General features: G+C 38.3%; 1 protein-coding gene across 4 annotated transcripts; it reads left to right on the top strand.

Moving 5' to 3' along the window:
* Positions 1–1,186: 1,186 nt before the first annotated feature.
* csnk1g1 (casein kinase 1, gamma 1) lies at positions 1,187–26,146 on the top strand. Of its 4 annotated transcripts, XM_077713041.1 has the most exons (14): positions 1,189–1,529; positions 8,648–9,019; positions 9,576–9,616; positions 11,144–11,213; positions 13,023–13,174; positions 13,357–13,591; positions 13,701–13,786; positions 14,954–15,038; positions 15,210–15,358; positions 15,429–15,536; positions 17,225–17,332; positions 18,842–18,948; positions 21,942–21,965; positions 22,764–26,146. In XM_077713041.1, the coding sequence occupies exons 2-14, from the start codon at positions 8,833–8,835 to the stop codon at positions 22,816–22,818; spliced, it is 1,407 nt and encodes a 468-aa protein (XP_077569167.1). In that variant the 5' UTR covers positions 1,189–1,529; positions 8,648–8,832; the 3' UTR covers positions 22,819–26,146. The 4 variants fall into 4 exon arrangements, with proteins under 4 accessions (XP_077569169.1, XP_077569170.1, XP_077569167.1 ...); XM_077713043.1 differs by lacking the exon at positions 17,225–17,332 and having other exon boundaries at positions 1,187–1,529; XM_077713042.1 differs by lacking the exon at positions 21,942–21,965 and having other exon boundaries at positions 1,191–1,529.

The raw sequence follows: 26,146 nt of genomic DNA, 5'->3' as shown, positions 1-26,146 counted from the left end.
GTGTTTTTGCATTTTTTTTTATAAGTTTTAGTCATTTCTCAATCTAACCACCAATATGTTTAAGATCAGGAAGTATGTTTGCAGTCAGTCTTACATCTCTGAAGTCCTGGCATTGAACCTGAACTCTGGCGTGTTTGTGAGGAGTTTGTATGTTTACCCCTGTGATTACTCTCACTTTCCTAAAAGGTAAAGGCTATGTTGGCCGTACTTGGGAATGATTTGTGAGGTCATATCTATTTTGTATTTGTAGAACTGTCTTTGACAGGGGAAAATAGAAAGCTCTGATATAATGTAACTTAAAGCAGGTCTGAAAATATTTGAATACTCTGATGTGAACACTTTTGGCAGATAGGCTCTGTGTATGTAGAACTATTTTAAGAGACTCCGGGAGATTTTACAAACAAACCTGAGTAAAACCTATGGCCGATCGTGTCTTTTCTCTGAATTCAGGTTTGTTGACCCTCTTCCATTTGAGTATTTCCATTAACCAAGTGACATCATAGTAGGCACTATGAGGAGTTTTGCTCTTGGGTAAAGAAAGATTTCTGTCTGTAGTGTCTGATCATTTCATACCTCTTCAACTCCCTTTGTCATTTCTAAACCCCATTTGCAAGAATACAAATTTGGTCTAAATGATGCAAATATAATCTAATATTTGAACTCCATGTCCTTTATAACTGTTCCATTATTTAATTGTTAGTTGTCATTCATTAATTTCCTGTACTGTTTATTATTCAGGAATTGTGAGGAAAAAAAGTAATAGCAAAACCAATACAATGTCAGTAAAAAGCAGGATTATGATGATGTATTCCATTAATTTGGTGCCAATTAACAATGCATTAAATAAAATGATAGAAAACATCTTCAATTGAAGCAAATAATACAATAAACTTTTCAAATCTGTATAATAGTAATATAGTAGTAGTTAATATCAATTAGAAAGTATGTACCTATTTCTTCTTTTCATAATTCAAAAGGACTAAAATGAATAAACAAAAAAAATAATGATAATAATATCAACTCAACAGCTGCTGTTGACAACAATAACCATTTGATTCCTTCAAACTGGAAAGACTGGCCGAGAATGTTTAGGTTTCAGTGCCATTGACGGCGCTTGACGTCCAATGCATTTTGAGTGGGAGGACTGTTTACATTCATTCGTTGGCAGCCGATTAGAAAATCTATTGGTTGGTAAGACGGTGAATTCAATAATGATGTTGTGGTAGAAGATAACCAACTTGGTATAGTATTCCTGCACATCGGTGTGACCTGGAAGTGTGCCGATGGAAGCGGGCGGTGCCGTTCTTCTACATCCGGTGTGTTCGAACCTCACACCATCCAGAGGCGAGCCAAGGCAGCAGACTCCCGGAGAAGAATAATGGAGAAGGCTGCCAGTGCTACTCCTCTACTAACATGAAAAATCACCAACAACAAGTCACCCCGAGTCCAGACTCGGTTTGAGATAGCGAGGCCAGCAAAAAACACACCCACGGCGCGTGTCCTTTTCATCCGGATACACCACAGCGAAGGTGAGCTTGTTTGTGTTTTGCTCGCGCTCGGACCCAATTCCCGAAAATCGGGATCTGTTATATGGTTGTTAGTTAATATTTTCATAGCTGACCGGGCTAATTTCCTCGTTGTGCTCGCACCAGCTGTCACTCAATCATCAATATTTTTTTCAGCCACGGCATTTACAAGCTGCAACTGAGCTTTTTTCCGCTTTTTTTTATCCCCAAACTGTGATTAATCGACCGCTTTTAAATCGTGCTTTCAAAATCCGTGTTATTCGATTTCGCACCTTTTGGCAAATTTTCAATAAAATGCCCCAGACGGTGTGTCTGGCTAACGTGGCTAACATTAGCTTGGCGACAGGTTTGTCAGGTTTTCTGCTGGCGAGCTAACTTGGCTAACGTTTGCTAATCGATGGGACCACCAGCAGTAGACAGAGGTTGGACCACCTCTTGGTTTGTCCTTCAAACATTGGCTGATGTTCTTGTTTCGAACCGCGATCCCACCTCATCTCTTTTATCGCCCGATTTTAACCGTCTCGGTTGGTCCATACGATGCCAATACAGGAAAAGCAGATCGTTTCATTCTATCGAAGCCTGGCCTTTTTTTCGGTCTGCTATTGAGAGAGTTGGATTGTTTGATCGGTTTGGTTTTTGTGGTTTGCTAATGAATTTGTTAACGCCAATGGCGGAGCCCGCCCTATTTCAAGTCAAACTGCCAATCGATACTCATTATTAACCACGTATACAGCCCGCATGCGGAGTTGGAGTAATTTATCACAGTGACGAATGTAGACGTCCAAAACCATTTTCAGCTCGGAGGGATGGCAGTGACAGACATCCCAAGTTCCAAAAACTAATTTTAAGAAGATTTTTAATGCCCCCGACACACACACACACACTCAGATCCAAACGTACCTAATTATTTGGGATAATTCGTTCATTCATTCATTTTCTGAACCGCTTTATTCTCACAATGGTCGCAGGGGGTGCTGGAGACTATCCCAGCCGATATTTGCGCACGAGGCGGGGAACACCCCCGAATTGGTGGCCAGCCAATCAATCGCATGGCACAAAGCGACATCAACCATTCACGCTCACCCACACACACCTAAAGCCAATTTAGAGCATCCAATTAGCCTACCATGCATGTCTAGGGAATGTGGGAAGAAAGTCGAGTACCCGGAGGAAACCCACGCAGGGGAGAACATGCAAACTCCACACAGGTGGACTGACCTGAACTTGAACCAAGGTCCCCCACTGTGAAGCCAATGCACTAACCACTCAGCGGCCAGGGTGCCCTATGCATAATAATTTCATACATAATTCATATATTTGATAAATAAATTGTCACTTTATAAATTAATTCAGGCTACATTCTTGTTTCAATTATCATACCCACCTTGATCCCCCACTTAAAAAAAATATCTCCCTGGTGTCACGTAGTCTCTTGGGAGGTGCTTTACAATCAAATGTATTATTATTATTGTTGTTGCATTTTGCTTAATTTTATGACAATACAGAAATAAAATGCAGGTGATGGGATTTGAAAATGTAGCCTACCTCAATATGCCTTTTTTAATCATCAATTCTGCCGTGGGTCATGAAGTCATTATTGCACACAGTGCACTTTGCCACCATTTCATCATTTTTCTTCTTTACTGTATTAAGATATACTTTAGTATATTCAGTTGTGAGGTGAGCTTATTATCTTTGTAGTTTTTATTTTTTTGTCACTGGTGGATTTGTTCTTTAAATTGAATTCAATGCTTTTGTTGTCATACAAGTCTCATCCCATTTTCTGAACCACTTTATCATCACTAGCGCCACGGGGGTGCTGGAGGCTAACCCAGCTGACTTCAGGCCAGAGGAGGGGGACACCCTGAATCGCAGGGCGCGAGGAAATTCACACTCAAACTCAAGGGGCAATTTAGAGTGTCCAATCAGCCTGGCATGCATGTCTTTGGAATGTGTGAGGAAACCGGAGTACCCGGAGCAAACCCACGCAGGCCCTGGGAGAACATGCAAACACCGGTGTACCAAGCTGGACTTGAACCCAGGACCTCAGGGCTGTGAGGCCGACGCGCTAAACACTCGCTCCACTTGGCCGCCCCTATCAATAAATAATGATAATAAATAATCAATAAATGAGTAATAATCATGCAAGCTGCCTGAGAGTGAAACTATTGATAACTTGCATGATGGTTGCAGAAGGTAAATAAATCTAAGCCTGCCCCCGACAGAATGTTTCTTGGCTATTTTTTCTGAATGAACCAATCAGCATGACAGACGGTCATCATGCACGGACGGCTGTCCTTTATGTCGCTCATGTAGCCTCAGTAATCTCATTGAAGTAAGATATTAAAACACAGTGCACAAGTTATTTCGCTTGCACGCTTTCACTGACATTGTTAAAAGAAAATCACTCCTTTGTATACACACTAAATTCTGGATATTTCCAACTCATGGACATCGGGGAGTCTGCAGTGAATCATGTTTCAGTTCTGTTGATGGTGGTAGGGATTCAATTGATTTAGACTGGGAGTGGCTAGTAATTTCACTTTTTCCGGGATTAGACTTTCATCGCCATACATAGTAGTTAATAAGTTAACCCACGATAAGGCAAGTGACTAGTTTTGCATACTTTGGATCGCTTGACCCTGGGAAAACCTGGCATCTACACAGGATTTGGATCAATTGTGTCCTAAATCACCCAAAATGTGAAGTCCTGGTTTGTGAATGCACACTCTTAATTACTACTGGCAGACGTTGTGTATTCATTTCCTTGTTTCTATATGTTTGTATTCAACAGGACCCGAATGAACAAGGGGGATTATTATTATCAAATTTGCATGCTATTTTTGAAACAGTAAAGGTGATTTGCTTTTCAGCAAATGAGGTCAAAGTTCACAGAGTGAATTTTGGGATAACCTGATAATGGATTATCCTATTTAACTCAAATTCGGGCTTTTGGGCAAATATGACTTTGAATTTGTGTCCTTAGGCTAGGATGTTTTTAGGATGTGCATTTAGTAATTATTTATATAAATGTGTGTATGCATGTATATATGTTTGTGTGTATACATATATGTATGCGGATGTGTTTATATTTATACATATATATATATATATATATATATATATATATATATATATATGTATATGTATATATATATATATATATATATATATATATATATATATATATATATATATATATATATATATATATATATATATATATATATATATATATATATATATATATATATATATATATATATATATATATAGTTATATATATATATAGTTATATATATATATATAACTATATATATATATATATATATATATATATGTATATGTATATGTATATATATATGTATATGTATATATATATATATATATATATATATATATATATATATATATATATATATATATATATATATATATATACACACATTTACATGTATATACTTATATATGTGTGTGTATATATGTGTGTATATATATGTATGTGTATATGTGTGTATATATGTATGTGTGTTTATTTATATATATTCATACATATTCATATATATTAATTAAAGCAGAAATATCTCTCCTTACTCTGTTTTCCTTTGCGTAGTATTCATCTCATTGCTTGGCACTGACCAACCGCTGCAAGCCTCTCCCAGTCAGAATTGATTGGATGTCTAGCACCGTAAGGGCAGCCAATGAGTTAAATGATTACCGTAAAAAGGTCACCACAGTTTACAACTAAACTCCAGGCAGTTTGTGTGTTATACATGGAAATGGAGCTCGCTTTGAGCAAAACCTTCTTTTCAATTTCCACCCAGTGAACTGGGAATGTTCGTTGACGCTGCTCTCACAGCAGGAGGGCAGACTATTGGCAGCCCCCCTCTCAGGCTGCTCTTTCCACTGAAGGTTATATCACTCCACTTGCAACCTTTATCTGCCACAATGAAACCAAGCCAACAGATTAGTTAGTTGATACCTCTGGGAAGGACCTCTGCTCCTCTTTGACGCCATTTAAGGATTAGATATAGTTCAGTGCTACAACAATTTTTGCATATGGTACTAATTCAATGGTCGTGCATAGGAATGCCAGGTAGTTGTTACAAAGCATCAAGGATTGAAACTTCATTTTTTTAACCTGATTACTCTGTGGAACAACCTGTTTGGTGCAAAGTCATGCATGATAACTGAGATCTTAATCTATGTCATTGAGGCAGCGGTGATATGCATCGAGATTTTGCCAATGATGCTGTCTGGTCGGTAGACATTTAGGATGTTGGAAAAGGCTCCCACTTTGCTGTAATTCAAGAATTACAGGAGGTCTTTTTTTTGGCATCAAAAAAATGTCTTCACTAAGCATTGTAGTGATTAAATACAACTTCATCTTTGTTCTTTTAGACAACTATTAATCAAGTTTTATCTGCTATTCTTTTTAAAATGCAAAGCTTAGCGGATGTTTTCACTCTGCTTTGCATTTTTTCCTGAATTTTTTTTCAACTAAACTTCATTTTCTTCTCTGTCATTTTCTTGCGAGTTTCAGCGCAAATTTAGAAATTTTCATGATTTTGAATATTAAATGTTTCCATGTCTGCCCTATGGCAGAAAAAAAATCTTGTAGTGTCTCCTCAGGGTTTGAGAGATTGCTATTGCAAGCTCATTGATCTAGGAGTTGCCTGATTAGGTATAATTTTCTCCATGCATTTAGGTTAGTGAAGGATTCCAATTAGTCTTTTTATTATTATAATTATACAATAATACTTTGTCCTGCTGTGAAATTTGTGTGTCTATTTTTACGTGATGTATTAGTATTTTTCATTCCTCTTTATTTTCACTGATGCCAGAGTCTGGGCATGTCTCAACACGTTCATATGCTTTCATGAGGCAATATGAATGGTAGCTCAAAAAGACAAACATTGGTTTTCCCTTAAGCAGAATAAAAATGTCAATTGTTCAGAAATATGTGATGAGACTTGGCAGCATCTTTTTTTGTTCAAGTTTGGCACTAGTGATCATTGAATAGAAATAGAAATTAAATTTGCAGTTCTTATTAGTAATTTTGTAGTCCACCCATGCATCCCCAGATATTTTTGGCTGAAAATTTGGTATAACTTTTTTTTGTAAATTAAGTCATTTATTAGGTGTTTAATGATGTGAAATTATCAAAACAATATTTGGAGGCGTCTTGTCTAGAATTTTTTTATGTAGATTTATGGATGCCCCCAACCCCACCTGTTTATAACATGTGGTCAATGGAACAAACAGTTCTGTTCAAACAGTCTGTTGTAATTAAATGGGTTGCTTTAGTCCTTTTTTGGATTAAGGTAGTTCAGTAATGATAGTTTACGCAACAGGGAATAATTCCAGTTTGCCATTGGTCTTTACTGTAAACCTTTTTTTTTTTTTAATTGCCATCCAGTTTTGTTCCTGGTTTTATGTAATAGTGACAGTGCATCCATGGTTGCCCTTGAGTGCAACTGAGCTGTTTTAATGTTGAGAATTGTGCAGGCAATACTAAGTATGAGTCATCCAGAAGCCCCCACGCACACACACACACACACACACACACCAGTACTTATCTGCAGCAGCCTCTCTATGAACAGGAATTATGATATTATCATCCGCCTTTTAGTCATAATGACATGTCATCTTGTTTTTGTTGAAAAAATGAAAGCACATAGTAATCTTTCAAATTTAAATTAACATACAGTAGACTTCAAATTGAACGGGGATGATTTTTGAATTTGTTGGAAAAACTTTTAGATTACACTGAGTTGTAAAGCTAGATTCTTATTTATTTGTATTGTTTTAATTGTATTACTTAATGCACTTATTTGGGCTGTCTTATGTACTCATATGAACGTACTTGATGTGAATAGACTAGCAAGCCTCCATCAATGTCCTTGGGACTGGACAGCTTTTATGTAATTGTTTACATAATATTCTCCACAAACATGGCCTATTTGGCCAAGGTTGTGGGCGGAGGATAATCTTGATAGTCACTGTTGACTGGGATTCTTACACCCATCTCAACAGTACCATGATGATAAACTAAACTGTCCTTATCAGGCATTGTCTGAATGTAAACAATAATTATTTCATTTCATAACAATGATAACTTTGCTGCCATTATCATAAGTTTAAGTTGAGTTGCAAGGATTCTATGACCCTTAAAATGTTCAAACTCTTTAAAAAAAAAAACTTGTCTTTGAGGGGTTGATAGTGCTGAGTGTTGAATGTATTTTATAAAATTAATTCTTATTTGTATTTCGATGACCAATCATTTCTTAGAATTTCAACCACTCGAGTTGCTACTCTAAAATCTCAAAGAAAAAAGGAGATGTAGCTGAAAGATCAAAATTAAATGTGTATATGCATGCAACTGCTGCTGTTTTTATATGCTGGATCAAAGGAAAGGTCAAGTCTGGGAAATGGTTGGGAATCAAACTCGAGTCAGTCTTTTCACGGTCACTGTTTCAAATTTTTGTCAATGGGTCAGGTGTGGGGAACCTACTGACAAAGCATTGTGTGCACTCTCAGCATCATTTTTGAACTACCGCTGTCTAAGGAGTACTTATTTTCCAACTCAACCAATTGAGAAACAACAACATCTGGTTTGGGAATTGTACACTTACCTACAAACATTGTTTCATATATCAAAATAACATTGAAAAGGAAAAAAAATCTGCATTATTGGATCCCTAGTTTACCATCCTTTATGAACACTTGTGTGCATGCACACTCTTAATAAATGCCGGTTGAGGAGATTAACAGACATTAAACACCAATTACCATACAATTAAAATAGCTTCAGATACATTACTTTTTCCACCACTTTCTTATACCATATACAATGTCATACTTGTATAATATACCTAGTATAATTATCAAATATTGTAGCTTTGCGGGATGGTCAATTCTCTAATCATAGCCAATAGCAATGCACACCAGTTCCTTTTTTGTGCTCAAATCCACATCACATAGCGACATTTACTCATATACAAAGTTTCCAACCTGTGTTTGCTCTATTCATGTGTAAAGTCATGGTGCTGTTGTGTTTTCTTCCTTTCTTTTCATCACCATTTTAATCTTTTTGTATTTTTACCCCCCAATCTTTTCAGGGTGTCCACCTTCTTGCAGAGGCCAGAGTGAGGACAAAACAGTGTCTGAACTGACTTTTGTCCAATGAGTGCGTGTATGCCATCCAGACACTGCCTGTGACCAGGGCTGTGGCTGTGGTGGGCCCGGCCCAGGCGGCCTGTATATACATCGCTTCAAGCCCTCGTTGATCTGTGCCACTCACGCCATGGATCCACAGAGGGACAAGTATGGTGAGAGGCCTGCCAGGAGCACTAAAGTTTCCCAAGGAAGTCGTAGTGGGCACTCGTCTCGACCGTCAGGCTCCTCGAGCTCTTCGGGGGTCCTCATGGTGGGCCCAAATTTTCGTGTCGGCAAGAAGATTGGCTGTGGAAATTTTGGGGAATTGAAACTTGGTAAGTAGAGGAAAGATGTTACAGCAGTTTATATGACCCACAAGTACTGTTTTTTAGCGGCCATGGGGGCACCGTATTTATGGATGCAATTGCCATTATAAATTCTACTATTTTAATAAGGCTATGCGTCTGTTTTAGAGAATATTTTGGCCTTAGTGCACCTTATAAACATACTGGTATTAAATACAAATACTGACATGCTCGTATGACAATCTAAATAAATTGTTTTTCTCCAATCTTCTTTAGGCACGCTAATGTAATTCCCTTTTCATTTGACATGACACGTATGATGTAAATATATTGTTAAAACCTTTTCTTTATCTTAGTGTAGGGTTTTGTTCTTGTGGATAATCAATTTCTTTGAGCAATAAGGCCATTTCTGGTTTACAAAATAAAATGGCAATTACAAAGGTCAAATTGGTGACCGTACATAAATAAATTGTGTTTATTTTTCATTTGTCTCATGCCCAAAAGACAAATGATGGCATGGCAAAACATGTTACAGTCTTAAATGTCAATGTTGCTGGTTCTCTAATAACTTTTTTTGTCTCCACAGGTAAAAATCTTTACACCAATGAATTGGTAGCTATTAAACTGGTAAGTTACCACACTTTTTCCCACCCCTTCAAATGTAACCTCTGCATCTATAATTTTGCATGCAACAAGGAGTTTAATAATGTTTAGTAAGGTGTGCTGTAAGTGAACATTTCAACCCCATTGAATAAGACTCCTGGATATGTTCAATACTGGTAGATGAAGCAAATAAAGATCTGCTGCACTTAATGCAGTTGATCACAGCAAGACAGTTGCTAATATTAGACTTTGCCATTGTTGCAAGACAGGAAACATGTTTCATTAGACAAAGGGATTGGTTAATGTATACAGATGGTACCAGGATTCGTGTTTAGTCCCTACTATTTTAATCATCTTGCCTAACAACTAAGGTTGTATGACAGATAGGTATTATGCTAACAAAATGACTAATTTCACTCTTGCAGTGTTAGCCTTCTGCTCAATTTGTGAAATCCTTTTTGGGGGCGTGTCTTCTGAAACCACAATGGGCAGTAGTTCTTTTTGGAGTTACAAAATCTGAAGTTGTATTTCTGTTTTCCATGTTAATAAAATAGCATCTACAAATTTACTTTTGAATCACTGTATCAAAGAAATTTTAGGATTAATAACAGACAATGGTCTATTGGGTGCTGTTTTCTCTATAGACAGACAGACTACAGTTTTGAAGTCTCCTTTTGCCAACTCGAACATTTGATGTTTTTATGTTTCCCCTTGCATCAATGTGAGTGGACACACTGCTTAGTAAGGTTGCACCCACACAGAGCCAATTGTCCCATATCAGCTAGCAGGGTTCCCTTCCCCCTTCCCATGTGGCCTGCCACTCTGTTCTTGCACTATGTTGCAGTCCTGTGTGATTACGTTAAGTAGTAGTCAAGCCACGTTGTAAATATACGAACATAAAGATGTAACAGCAAGACAAAATGTTGTTTTGTCAAATTTCCCATCTTCAGTAGGAGAGCCCCAGACTCCACTCTCCCCAGCCACATAATCCAGCTTTTCCAGGGATATTTTAAGACTTTCCCAGGCTGGTATAGTAATAGTCATGGGCTCATCTCATTTCCCCATCGCAACTTCCTACGACTTCACTCCTTTGTTTACATGGTAGTCACGCCCACCAGTGGTTTCATTCACGAGACAAGGATAGGGTGGTAGTAGGTTGGTCAAATTTTTGTCGGAATTAGACAATTTTCCTTAATTACTTCATTTTTTTAAAAAACAACAATTACATTTGATGTTCAGTCATTGAGGCGTCACAAGTCAATTGTTTGCAATATTAAACTGCAAAATCCGAATTAATATTCGAGACTTTAATTGTGAGTAAATGTGTCTAAAATTACCAGCACTTTCGTAGATTGTCATCGGGGAACGTTATCCTCAAGGGACTGAAAGACTTTTCTTTAGAAGCGTAACAAAGCGTTCTCTATGTATTGAAAGTGCAAGTTTACTTGAATCAGCCCAGATTTGTGTAATAAAGGCATTTGATTGTTATTTTACTGCCTGTATTTTTTAACAGTGTCTCAGACTGCTATTTTGCCCTTTGTTTTTGCATAGGAACCAGTGAAGTCAAGGGCACCACAGTTGCATTTAGAGTACCGGTTCTACAAAACGCTGGGGACTACAGGTAAGTGCTAGCGTCAGACTTGCCCTTGTGTTTTGGTATCATGGGTTTATTTGTTGTCATTTATTGAACTGATTGTGTTATTTACATAGCAGATGATTTACTTGGTTTAGGGATATGTTGTTAAACAGGTTCTGCAACTATATTTTTAGTCTTCAGGAGTTTTGGGAGGAATATGGAAAAAAAACATGCCGTTTGAAACAAAAATATTTCTATAAATTATAAAGTCTACATTTCGCACAGTCATATTTGAGGATCGGCAATGTAAAGATGACAAAGAATTCCTAAATGTTAATTACTCTCTTACTGTCTGTAATGTCACACTTCTGCATCAGATAATGGACCAGAATTAGGTCTTTTACAACAACGTGTGAACTTTCTTTTGAAAACAAAGACTCATAAACAAAAATTAGGAAACATAGAATTAACGTACAATATTAGCTGTACTATAAAAGAAATCAGGTTATGACAATTCAAAAGATGGCTGGTAACTGCAATTTTTACTGAACTATCTAGAAAATTCTATTTGAATTGACACGGGTATGACACTACTCTGTTGGAACAGAAAACAAATAAATTGTGTGTGAGTTTACAGGACCTTTATATTACGTAGCTTATACGTTGCCTTTGTTTTTCAAAAATGAGAGCTGGAAAAGGGCAACTGTGAGGAAATTCATTAAATATTTAGAGAGTGGGTCTGCCTTTCTTAGGACTAATCTGACTCGCGTTTCTCCTCCAGATGGGATGATGTGACCTCATTGCAGCACCTCATTCCGCACAGCCAATGCTGTTGTAATAGTGCGTGTGTGGATCCTTCCGAATTAATGTCCATTGACTCATGTCCAATCATGTTGCTTTCTATCTATGACAAACTGTCATTGGATACTAACGAAGATTATTCAGTTAGGGAATGCGTAATTCCTTTTGAAGCATGTAAGGACTATTTGATTTTAAACTTTCTACTATCTGCAAGTAATCATTTTGCTACTATCTCTTCATAATTGGGGCCATTGGTTGGAGTCTTGTGCAAGGTCAGGTGGACACAATTGCACTATGAAATGGTGTTTTCAGCCATGCTTCATTTTCACTGCAAGCACACAGTTTGAAGTTCTTATGAGCTCATGTGGCTCACATTACTTAGTTTTCAAATGTGATTAATGAAATGAAATGTGATTAATGAAATGAGTAATTGAGCGCTAGTGAGATTGAGTTTTTTCTGTGTGTGTATTGAAATGCAGATAGGAGGCATTGGGCTTTCCATAGTTGAACAGGCCAGTTCTGTATCCCTGTTATTTCTTCACTTCTTGAAAAGTCAAATGTTTTCGGTTGAATCATTATTTCTACACTTATTTACACTTCCTAACCCACAAATTTCAGGCCTCCCACTAAGACGAGAGGCATTTAGTACAATTAGTAACCCCCCAGGACTGGATAATTGTGTCCAGAAACACAGAATGGAGAGCAGCATGACTCCTACTTGTCCATATGCTGGCAAGAGAATGTAATATGCTGTCCTTCATGTTTTGGAACAAATCAACTAGTCAGGATCATTGCTTTGTGCCACAGCATGAACACTAGTGAGGTTAACAGTTCAAACAAATACTACAGCATGTGATTTTAAAATGGCAACAGACCATTTTTGACATTTCCATTTTTTAAAAGTGATAGGAAATAATTAGAATTATTGATTAAAGTAATTATTGAAAAAAAAATCTACGAAGCTCTGAGTCCGCGGTAGCTGAACCGCAAAGTAGCGAGGGAACACTGTAATGCAACTTTAGAATTCTGAAAGTTTTTCTTTGTATGTTTCAGCTGAAGGGGTGCCCCAGGTCTTTTATTTTGGACCCTGCGGGAAATACAATGCCATGGTTCTGGAGCTCTTGGGCCCAAGTCTGGAGGACCTCTTTGACCTCTGTGACCGGACTTTTTCACTGAAGACTGTCCTCATGATCGCAATCCAGTTGGTGAGTTGTTCCCACTTTTGGCATCATCTTTTCAGTTTGTTGAGACATTTAACGCAGGACATTTGTAACATGCTGCACGGGTGGGAAAATAAAAATCAGATCTTCTAGAAGGGACATTCTTCATTAATATTTTTACCTGTTTTCTTTTTTTTTTAATGCTAACGTTTTACTTCTCTCTGCAGATATCGCGAATGGAGTATGTGCATTCTAAGAATCTCATCTACAGAGATGTAAAACCAGAAAATTTTCTCATTGGACGGCAAGGGAATAAAAAGGAGCATATTATCCACATTATTGACTTTGGCTTAGCCAAAGAGTACATTGATCCTGAGACCAAAAAACACATTCCATACCGGGAGCATAAAAGCTTGACTGGCACCGCCCGCTACATGTCCATCAACACGCATTTAGGCAAAGGTACGCTATCCTGGTTTTTGAGGTTTATTTTGGCAGAGTCCTATAACAAAATGTCACTGGATTTAAGTCTTGAAACTTATGAGAAAATTTGATCATTCTTTTGATGCAGAGCAAAGCCGACGAGATGACCTTGAAGCCTTAGGTCACATGTTCATGTATTTCCTTCGTGGGAGTTTGCCGTGGCAAGGACTCAAGGTAACATGAAAAAGCATGTTGTTTTATTATTTTATTGTTCTCTATTTATCAATCCACAGTTATGGTATAAAAAAGGTCACATCTTTGTTTTATGATTTTTTTTACTCCCAAATTACAGATAAGATTTATCTTTCTAAAATTACAATAACAGCACCCAAAAATCTCACTATCAACTCATTAGTTAGAAAATGTCATTAGTACTCCCTGTAAATCTCAATCATCGATCATGAACAAGGTTTGAGAGAATATTTTCTTGTTATTGCATTATTAATCTATAAAAAAGTGCCCCAACAAAGATATAGAGGTGTAGAGACAAAAATGCATTTCTGACACAACTTCTGTCCTGTTAATAATATTTAGCACGTGTTTTTTCCCCCTAAGAAATTCATATAACAACATAACTAAATGGTGAAAAGAAAAATCGTCTCTAGTGCCTCAAACATTCAGATAGAATTTCATAAAATAAAAAATAACTGAATCGGTGACGTTTTTGGTCATTTGAAAGGAATTCTGTTTTTTCCCCTCATAAGAGCTCTACGCCTTAATAGAGTAAGTAAATATTTTTTGTCATTTGAAAAATGTTAAATATAAGCATCCTTATGACGAGTTGCTTTTTTAAAAGGAATAATATTGTATTTATTTCTATTGGCTAACTAAATTAATTAAATTGAAATGGATAAAAACTGAAATTCTCATAGCATTTAACTCATTGATATCAGTAGAAATACAGTTCATATCATTTGGGAAGACTGGTTGTAAATTCTCATTTGTCAGTGACATTAAAACTACCAAATTACCAATCTATTTGGACTGAGAGTTAAAATAGATTGGACGTCCATTGTCATCAATGAGTTGAATAAGTGACTTGTAAGCATAACAACAAAGACAATCGTGCATGAAGTGGTTAAAAAAACACTATGAATAAAAATCTGTCATGAAAGATGTTTTATATCTATGTTATGTATTTTCTGTAAAGAACAACCCACTAATCCCTTTGATGTAAACTTGAAAAGAACCTCAAAATAGAATGTAAAAAAAAAAAATGTGCAAAGACAAAACAGTGTGTATAACAGTTGGCGTGTGTGTGTGTCAGTATACACTTGGTTTTACGTTATTGATCGGCAGTAGTAGTAGATTTATGTCACAAACGTGTTGGATCACTTGCAGGCTGACACACTAAAAGAGCGATACCAGAAGATTGGAGACACTAAACGAAACACTCCCATCGAGGTCCTTTGTGAGAACTTCCCAGGTATTCTGCTTAATTTATCAGGGTAATACTAATCCACTGCAGCATGACTCTTTCTATTATTCTGTATAAGTGGCTTAAAGAATGTTATGTATAAATATCATATCATTTATAGTTCAGACCAAGCACTACTGCCAATCCTGAATTCAAACCATGTTGGATTGTTTCATTTAGAGGAGATGTCCACCTACCTGCGATACGTAAGGCGATTGGACTTCTTTGAAAAACCAGACTATGAATATCTGAGGACGTTATTCACCGAACTGTTTGAACGCAAAGGATACACCTTTGACTACACGTACGACTGGGTCGGCAGGCAGATAGTAAGTGGCATGCCTGCGTACTTAGAAATGTCCTCTCTGGTGCATATTTCTGATGTGTCGTTTGTTCTAGCCCACACCAGTGGGATCTGTCCATATCGACTCTGGGGCTTCTGCGGTCACACGAGAGAGCCATCCACACAGAGACCGGACATCAGCACATCCGCCAATAAGAAATCAGGTATGAAAAAGCCATTGTAATTTGGTATATGCATGCGTCAGGTGGTTTGGCAAACGGCTACAACATTTTCTAGTATTCAGATAGTTCAAAGGTATCATGAAAACTTTCAAGGGAAAGACAAGATAATGATTGAATTCCAGCAGAAAGAATGTTATGTTTGATATTTATTTTTTATTATTATTATTATTATTTATTTGTGTATGATTCAAAAATCAAATTCCAGGAAGTAGAACATTTTGTTATTTAAGTATCTTTTTGTAGTACACTTGAACATCAGTGATGCTAAAGTAATGGCTTGTTTGATTGCGAATCCTGCTTTTGTACATTTAATAGCAATAAATGTAAAAATTGAATAGTGACATGAAAAATGCCAACTAGTTTTTTTTTTAAATATAAATGAAAATATTAATGCAAGCTTATGCCACATTAAAGCAAACCAACTTATTGTTAAGACTAGTAATAGAAAATACTCAATATTTTGAGACAACTCGTATGTAAACAACACTCCCATCAAATATTTTGCTTTTATTGGTGTTTTTCGCCACAATAACACTTCATAGTAATGGAATTTTGTCTATGGGTTTTTGAGTTGCTTTCCTATTAGTACTAGAACTTTATATAGTTACCATTTAAATGTATGTGTATAAGTTTATTTTCGCAAGGGCATGGTTAGGATGATTTTATTCTCCTTAATGACATACCCGTCAACCTCTGCCAATTGCACCCCTTATTAATGATTGCAATTCCTCAAGTGATTTAAAAAAAGAAGTAAAAATGCAACTTGGCACATATTTACTCTCATAGGGCGCACAAAAGTCTAAAATGTTCTCCAATGGTGGATGCAGTAAATTCAAGATTCTGTAGATATTGCTGTATGACACCGACAGCTTGACTCTCTGGGTACATTGCTTGCTAACGTGCTATATTTATATAGTGAAAAGGCAGGAGTGACTGACGCGCGTGTGCATTTCATGCTCAAAGCATGATGACATCGGCAATCAACGGTGCCGTTTTTGTTTGCTATCGGTGATCGAGTCGTTCTGAATCAGAGCAGAAATGGGGAAGACAAGATCGGTTTTACAAAACGTCATTTTTGTAAAATATTTTCTTCCCGTACAAAACGTGTTATACGGTGTACACAATTTGAAATGATCAAAAAACGTATAAACTACGGTTAAAACGTATGAGTTGACAGGTATGTAAATAAATATGGTATCTGTTAAATAGCTCAGGTCAAACCATTTTATGTAACTGCAAATACAGATTTAACAGTCAAGGATTTAAATGACCTTTATTGTATTGGTGGCAAGTCTGTTGAATTTCCCAAATAGATTTTGCTAGCTGGAATTTTACAATGAAAGGATGATATTTGCACATTTCATAAACAAGGGACAGTTTTTGACACTTTTTCCAGTCTCGGGCTCATTTGTTTTGGTTCTCTGGCTGGCTACGAGCCTTACTTGTGTTGTTTTCACGATTTGATTTTCATGCGTTTTTGTTTGTTTGTTTGTTTGGGTTTTTTTGTTTTGTTTTGTCCTCCAATTTCCACGGTGCTTTGCATGGACCTGGCCTGGCACACTCGAACACCCATCTTTCCTAATGCAACTACTCCATCATCCTCCCTTGTCCCATTGCACTCCCAAATCCACGTCTCCTCCTGTGACTTGGCGTCCCTGACTCCCGAACAGACAGCACTCTCTGATCGAAGAGGAGCATGGGAGGCGCAGCCCACTCGCCAAGCCAACTCCTACCTGACCTCCCACCTAGCAGCGGACAGGCACGGGGGCTCAGTGCAGGTATACAGCCCTCACCTCATCAGCCACTCACCCTGTCCAGGTTGAAGATCTCACATCTGTCTTAAAACACCTTACTGTATATAAAAAACATTGTGGTATCAATTTATACTCTTATTTCAGCACACACTTCCCATGTCAATATAACATTTTACATATATATATACATTACTATATACATATTTATATACATATACATATTTATATACGTATACATACACATACACATACAGGAGATCAATTTATTATTTGTATGTGGTCATCCTGTGATTCTCATTCTAAATTGTTATTAATGGCATAGATTTCCCATAATGGGAGATAAGGTGTATAAGACAGATTGATGATCATGTTCTTCTCCCAAACTTGTGTACCTGGCTGTTTTTCCCCCACGCCAGCATATGCATACCCTTATACTATACCACAAATAGTGATGTCATGCAGCAGAAGATTTTGACCTCTGCGCTTCCTTGTCATGGCATCTTTGCCTGCCTCGTTTAAAAAAATACAATGAAACGGAAAAAAACGAAGCTCCTTGCATGGCAGGATGACGTAAATTAGTGCATGTGCTTGTGAAAACTGTAAATGGTCTTTGAGAGGAACATCAATCTCCTTACCCAATGGGACCTGAAAAGGTGATCACAATCCTTTTTAAATGCTGGTTTACGTCCTACTTAAGCAGATTACATAGCAATTCTGCCTTCAGAAACCGTAGAACTGCAGTAACCTCGTGTAATTATGTAGGCGTGTATGTAATCTGGTGAATTTTTTTATAGGTTCAGATAGAAATAGATCAATTTAGCAAGCACAATATTTTTTTGAAAATAGATTCACTCCCCAAAAAGTTTTTAAAAAGTAGACATTTTTAAAAAGCCAATAACGAGGAACAACTGTGACATATTACAGTGCAATGTTGGAGTTTCTTAAATTTTTAAGGGGTGACTTGGAGCCAGTTATTAGCCACTATTAAAAAGACATAAATGAAGGTGCCATTACCGAAGTAATAAATAAAAAATACAAAAATTATAAAATTGACACCAGTCTGAATCATAGTTAATATGCCTTAAAAACGAAAACGGCTGTAAATCCAACATATATAATTGTAAGATCCCCTCCATATTTAAATGTCTGGCAGCAGAGTCGTCATGCCAGGAACTGTGCAAACAATTTGCAATGAGTTAAGCATGCAAAGCATTGCAGACTGACTGACTGCTTGTCGTCATCATTTGAGACCACTTCAGGAACTTGGTTTTCTCAGGGCCACTTGACACACTGTAATACTGACCATTAACATTACGTGCCTCTTGTGTTATTGATGTGCGGTTAGCTCTTAGCTACTCTGAGCCTGTAGCCATGTTTGTGTAGTCAAAGTAATGCAGTCACACGGCTGCGTTTTTTTTTTCCCACCCGCTGAAATCACTGCTATGTTCACTGGCAAACATTATTCCTTGTAGTTGCTGTGCGGTTGAGGCTACGTGGTGACCATTGTGATATCAAGATGTTTATGTGCCACAGGTGGTCAGCTCAACCAACGGGGAACTGAATGCCGACGATCCACTCGCAGCTCATTCCAATGCACCGATTACTGCTCAGGCCGAGGTGGAAGTGGTTGACGAAGCCAAGTATGTATCACCCTGCCGCACCTCCTCCTTCCGAATCCCGACCGACGCTGTCCTTTTTCTCCTCCTCTTTTTGACCTGCTTTCACTGCCTTTTGCCGTGCTGTGGAATTGTGAAGCGCATTCATCTTGATCCTGACGCTTGTATCTTGTCTGATTGTGTGAAATGTTTCTCTTGAATACTTTTGGTGTGATTGTCCATCTAACCGCCATCTGATTTGACTTTTACAAGACTGAGGTTTTAATTTCGAGCTTATACCATTCCCCCGGTATTTAGCGTCACCTTGCCTGAATGGGCGTCTTATTGGAATTAACTCTTCAGCTGATTAAGTTAACTGCCTTTTAATACTAACTTATAGCTGTTGCTTATTTACAAATTCCAACTGCAAACATGTTGCATTTGTAACGGGTGTCTATGTTGAAAATGTTGATTTGAGCTTAGTTGACAACTCTTACTTTGTGATTCAAAGTGCCTCCGGGCCATGACTGATTGACAGCTCCTTGTCCCGTCTCTCGACGATGTCAGTTGTTGGACCCGACTCCTCACGGCAGTATTCCTAGGTCAAGCAGGGTTGGGTCTTAGTAGTGAGACAACTCATCCATTCCAAGATACACTGCGACATCGTGACACAATGTTGTGTAGTCTGACAATGCTGGGAACGTCCAAAAAACAACCATGGATACTCAGGGGAAGGTATTACAATAAGGCGCTGTCTTGAAATATAGATTTAACACAAAGAAAAACAAGTTGCAATGTAATTCAGTGCAAAGGCAGAGAGCTGGTACTGGTTTGTTCGTACAGTATAGCGACCATAAGATGTCACCTTTGCGATTTCAATTGTCGAACCAGATGTCTCATAAATGCAGTGAAAAGTACTTTCTTACACTTTCTTTTTGTAGCACAGTTTATAAGTCTGGCAAACCGCCAGGCTTATAAAGCAATGGGGGAAACACTGATCTAAATGAAAGTAATTTCAATGAACATAGGGTATATTCACTAGGTATTGCTAACATCTGATTTGCTAGAAGATGTGTGTGTGGGGGAATTTGGTAAAATGAAACACATTCAGAGCAAAAAGATTGAAATAAAAATCCATATCTATCTGTTAACTTTTACTTCAATATACTGTATTAACTGCTATAGAAAGGAAAACACCTGGGAAATAGGGGGTGGCTAAAAAGTCCTGAGAATTCCATGGCCTTCTGAATTAGGTAGAATCGCTTTAGTCTTAAATGTCATTACAATTTTTATCATTTGTTATGTAGCTATTGGTCTGATTCATAATTCCCAGTACGACACATACTTTCAAGCATTTTTTTAATTTTCTTGTTTACTGCATTTCAATGTTGATTTGCTTCCAAAAGCTAACGGGATGGCATTGAAGTGCTCAGCAACAGGATATTTAAAAACAGGTTTCAGGGTTTCCTCACGAATTGAATGAAGACTCTGTGGTAGATGCGCGTAAACAACAGATTTCTCTGGGTACCCCATCTATTGTTTTGATTTCAAATGTGAGACCCAGTTAGAGCTGGATTGTGTTTTCAGTGTAGAAGTGACGTGGCATTAGCCGCATCACTTACATAATCAGCGACCTCATAGCAACAAGCGACTGTGTATAACCTGGCCGTCAATTCAATAAGAGAAGAAGCGGAAACGAGTGTGCGGGTGAAGGGGTTTGTCGTCTTCTCATTCCATCTTATTGACCAATGGGCAATGAGTCTACGTGTGTCCTTTGATGACTGTGTAAAGCTTCTCTGACAAATGCAGTGCAATAAGTTACCTTTTTTAGACTTTGCAAATCATTAAGAACTAGCACAGGGGTGTCAAACTCCCTTTGGTCTGCGGGCCGAATACAGCTTAATTTGAGAACCAAAGCGGGCCGGACTAGTAAATTCATTGCAAAATTACATAGAAATAAAAATAAGCCCACTGTTTTTCCTTTGTATTTGTCACTAATACTAATAATTAGTGCAAAGAATGAGTAAATTATCAAAATGTTTATTAACAAAATTTTCCTTTTACATTATGAACAATATATTATGAACAAGACAATAACATAAGAACATAAATTACGTATGTGCAATTTTAACAACAATTTTACACAGTTAAACATATATTTAAGTGTGTTTTACATTAAACTGATCACAGAAATAGTAACAATGTTCCAAAAAACATTTAGTACCAGCCTTGTGGAACTTAAAAACACTGTTTTTCAACATCTGGAAAGGAATTGGAACAAATGAATAACTTTCACAGCAATTATGTTGTCTGCATGTACTAAAACACTCCTAGCGGATAATACAAGAACTACAAATTTAAAAGAAAATTCATATTTTTTTATACAATGCAGCTTTCTTCCCCGGGCCGTGCCAATCCACCAGACGGGCCGGATCCGGCCCGCGGGCCATATGTTTGACACCCTGTTGTAAAGCCTCTCTGACAAATGCAGTGCAATAATTGACCTTTTTTTAGACTTTGCAAATAATTAAGAACTAGCAAGAGACTCATTTTATGCACCCTTTCCCATTTTGTGTGTGAGTGTACAGTGTTCCCTCGGTTATCGCGGTTAATGGGGACCGGGACCACCCGCAATAAGTGAATTTCCGCGAAGTAGGGCTTCCCCTTCAAAAATGCTTAATTTGAATTTAATTCAAAAAAAATGTTTTTTTTATTTTTTTTATTTTATTTTTTTAATTTTACCCCCCTGCATACAGTACACCATATAGAATACAGGTAGAGAGTGAAATTCATGTTATAACAAAAAAAAAACCTGTAAAATATGTTGTTTCAATGTAATATTTGTATTTGTTTTTTCCAACAAATATCCGCGAAGCTCCGAGTCCGCGATAGCTGAACCGCCAAGTAGCGAGGGAACACTGTATCAACATGGCCATGTGCGCATGTGTTTGTGTTGCACGTGCTCTGTCCTCGTCATCTTTGGTCTCGCAGTATTAATCTTTCTTTTCTCTTGACAATCTTTGTTCTCTCTTCTGTAGCTGCGTGAAAATGCTCAACCTGTGGTGAGTCCCTCTCTGCTCGTCCACCGCAAACTCATGGGACAGGGAGTGGATCAGCCTAGGCTGGGCAGTGGGCACAACCCACTCATTGAGTTTTACATCGTCTATCGACTCTATAGAACGTATTGACGTGTGGCGCAATGTCAGCGCGTCTTAAGACGGCTTTCGTTTTGCTCGTAAAATTGAGCTCCATGCGAAATGAGTTACAGTTTTTTGGTAGATGATAAGAGGAACCAGTCATGTCATAAACTGCGGCTTTGTTGTCCATGTGTGTATTTATTGATCATTGGCTCATCTTGTCTTGGCTCTTTGTGTGTACTCCTCCACATTCTTTCCCTTGAAAAAAAAAATGTTCCATGGGCTCCTTGTCCATGAATTTGCTCAAAATTATTTTTCTTCGATAGAACAGTACATATTTATGTTTTTGGGTGACATCTATGATTAGGGAAATGCTCATGCTTTTATGTTGAAAGCAAATTGGAATTTTTTAAACTCAGTCCCTCAAGATTCCTCAATTTTAAGTATCATTTGTGTGATATTGTTGTTTTTTTCTGGGGGGGGGGGGTGTTGCCCAATATAGTATATGTATCAAATATTATACGTTTGGCCATATAGGGTCAATGATTGTAAAGAAGAAACTAATATAAGGCTTAAGTAGTATATTGCATAAGTACATTTAATTACATTTCAATTGGGGGGGGGGATTTGTCACAACTATGCGATGATCTGCTGCATCTGCAACTAGTTTCATGTGAAATATTTGCCTTGAGATGAATTGAACGCACTTTTATCTGTCCACAGGTGCTGCTGCTTCTTCAAACGAAAACGGAAGAAGAACACACCGCGACACAAATGATCGTCTCCGAGCCGCTCCAAACACTCTGGCTCACTTGATTGTGCTGGCAGAAATCAGTGAGATTCCATTCAGAATCCAAGCGGAGGAAAAGGGCCGCTCTCCATTGCAGTGTTTTCTGAAAGGACCCGCAAAATGGGGAGGTTTTTTTGACACTGGTCGTTGGCCGGGAACCAACATTTTTCCCCTCCCAATTTGCGGGATAAGATTTTGTTGGAACATTTTGCAAAGTATAACTTTGTTCGAGATGCATTTTTTTCTCCTCCTTTCGGTATCAATTCCCCTCCTTTGGTGTATGATTGTTGGACGGGCCAAATGGTATTCTTCATTCCCCTCCCCCGTCGCTAACTCATTTTGGATCGGAAAAGCCCTTTTTGGGGTACTGCGGACGTGGGACTGAATGTAAACTGTGACCCATGAGGAGTTGTTTGCTTCAAATGCTTTTAATAGCTCCTGCACTTTCTGCCTCTGAAGAGGCGAGCAAGAGGAGACCACGCACGAAAACGCACGCTTGCCCGCCCGCCCGCCCGCCGCACCTACGCCTCCTGCACTGTGTTCTCCGAGGTCAAAGCACCCCTCTCGACACACTACATTCCCTCCAGACTCTTGTCCTGTTTTGTGAACACTAGGAGGCAGACCGGAAGGAGAAGCTATTTATGATATTTATCTGTCGTTTGCTACCGTTTTTTTTTTTTTTTTTTTTTTTTCATTTTTCTTACAAATTCTCCAACATACACGCTTGAATGTATGGACGGAAAAGTTAACGACTCGGGAGCATTTAGGGGAATGGCGTCCCGTGCCATAGAAGGAAAAAGACCCATGTTATAGGTGGGACCAAAAGTCATGCAGAAATAACGGACTGTCTACCAGTAGTGGCTTGGGAGCTTCGCAACACTACTGTTCACTGCCTTAACCCCAAACGAGCAACCTCACTTGACTGGCGGAAGGAAGACTTCCTAATTTGACGCTAGTTGGTTTTGCAAAAATTTGAGGGGTTGGCTTATATATTTCAATGAACAACAAAACATGGACCAGACTGACCGAGAAACAATCCCGACTGTTGTCAACCTGGAGGGGCTGCCTTGATCCCAATCTCCTCCTTGCCTATCCTCAAAACCAGTTTATTTTTATTTTATTTCTCTTGCTAATGTGAACGTTTTTAAAACGCAATGGTTCAATCAAAACAGCCATGGCTTTATGGGTGAGGAAGTGGTAACAACAACAATGACAAAAACTTTGAGACCATGACTGCACTACTTTTTTGGGCCTCAGCTATCATGCTTTGTTCCTTAAAATGAAGCGTTTGCCTCACGCGCCCACGTTCTGCTTTCAATTTTTTTGGGTGCGTGCCATGCCCCGCCCTCCCCGCTTCGCCTCTGTGTCCAACAATACAAAAGCATGGCCACACATTGATGGGATTTTTTTTCCTCACTGGAGGGGCCGGATGCGGGGTGAAGTGGACCTGCACCCCACCACGTCTCTTTAAATACAATGTTGTACATGTCGCTAATTATCTCACGGAGTCCATTATAGTGCTCGTCGTGTGTATTTACACTGTATAGCCTTTGCTTTGTCCTTGGCCCTCACCACTCACATGAGGCCTAAGTTGTGTTCTTGAAAGTACTTGAATATGAGCATCCACGGGACCTTTTCGGAATGTTTGAAGTCACCTTTCTGTTCCCAACGAAGATGAATGGTGGGAAAATTGGCTATTCAATTGACAGGGGGGGACGTCATTTGCGCCTCTCGGCTGCGACCAGGTCGTAGTGAGATGTTCATCTAGAAACCCTTTAGTCTGTGAAACTGTGACATCAGACTCCCAATACTGCCAGAGTGGCAGCATCCTGAGAAAAGAAAGTGTTCAATACGAAATAGCCTTTGGTCTTTCCCCTCAATTCCTCCAGTGCCATTCCTGAGACTACTGCAAGTCCACGCCTTTTGACCTATGCCAGGAAAGTTGAATGTTTTCGTTCCTTTTCTTTGCCCATCTCGTTCCATCTCGCGTCCTCGGTCTTCACAGCTTTGCGCCGTAATGTTGGCAAGCTGTTACGAGACGGCTTCCAGTCAATTCAGATGAATCTTAATCATGACATTACATTTGCTTTTCTGTCACATGTCCTGGATTGGACATCACCAGACAGCCAATGAAGTTGACGCTTTTAAAAAAAAAAAAACTAATTGGCGGTTATCGCCGTTAAATTCTTGCCAGATGGGATGGCTGCCATTGAGTGGTCGTGTCTCACTGTCACCAATGGAGCTCGACGTCTGGCACTATCGAGCAATCACTGTTTCAAATCGGATTGGACATCTTTCGCCGTCAATGGAAGCAAATAACTTAAATGGTAAAATTCTAATGACATGATACATGACATCCAGAGATGTACCGTCAAAAATTGACAGTTTTGATGCCATAGACTACAAAAAACGTCCAATCCAATTTGACTGGAAGGGTTAGCAACCCCCCTAGTCAAATTGAATTTGACGTCTATCGCTGTCAATAGCAGCCAAAGAGTCAAGCTTTAACTCTGGATGTTATATCAATGTTATTTTGCCAATGACTTGATACGTAAAACTAAAATTGCATTGAGATGACTTCCAGGGGTGTCAAAGCTGGAGTGTTTGGTGGCCATTGACGGCAATAGACGTCTAATCCATTCGAACTGTGAGGATGGTTGGATGTCTATTGTCGTCATTGTCCCTGAAAGAGTTAAGTGCAGTTCCATTGGGCTTGAATGGTGTCATACTTTTTGGCTTCTCTGCCACTTTTCCCTGTTGCTGGACTGGAGAATCAATCGTCTCGGACTTAACTGTCTTTTTCTTTGAGAAGACATTGACATTTACTGCAATGTTGTTACGCTTATTTGAGAATTGTAAATTGTACAGACTTCACAGGTGTAGTCTTGGTTCTCTCTGTTGGAATTCTATACAAAAGGCTGTATTTGAGTATATTTTCCCCCGCCTTTCTAACTGTGGAAAATCCAGTTGTACAGCTGCAAGAGTTTATTTGCCCTCCAGAGCTACGATTGAAAAAAATGCTTCAAACTGTAAATAAATATTGTTTAAATATGAATGTCACTTGAGAAATGTACTTTGAGTTGTCCAAGGGCTTCAAGTGTGAAGGTCCCAAGTTTCCTATTTTTTTTTTATTGCTGTTTTTTAATTTGCTGAAAAAGATTGAAATATTTTTTTCTTTTTTTATCTGAGTTTGCTTTTGTTCTGTTTGGATTCATGTTTGTCCCTTGTGAAAAATCACATTTTATTCCCGCCAAGCCAAAAGGGAAGTCCAGTTTGCACCCCTTTTTTATGTAAAATAAAAGATTTCTCCACTTTT

This window comes from Stigmatopora nigra, chromosome 3 (genome assembly GCF_051989575.1).
Source record: "Stigmatopora nigra isolate UIUO_SnigA chromosome 3, RoL_Snig_1.1, whole genome shotgun sequence".
Taxonomy (NCBI): domain Eukaryota; kingdom Metazoa; phylum Chordata; class Actinopteri; order Syngnathiformes; family Syngnathidae; genus Stigmatopora; species Stigmatopora nigra.
This window is presented reverse-complemented; position numbering and strand designations above follow the sequence as displayed.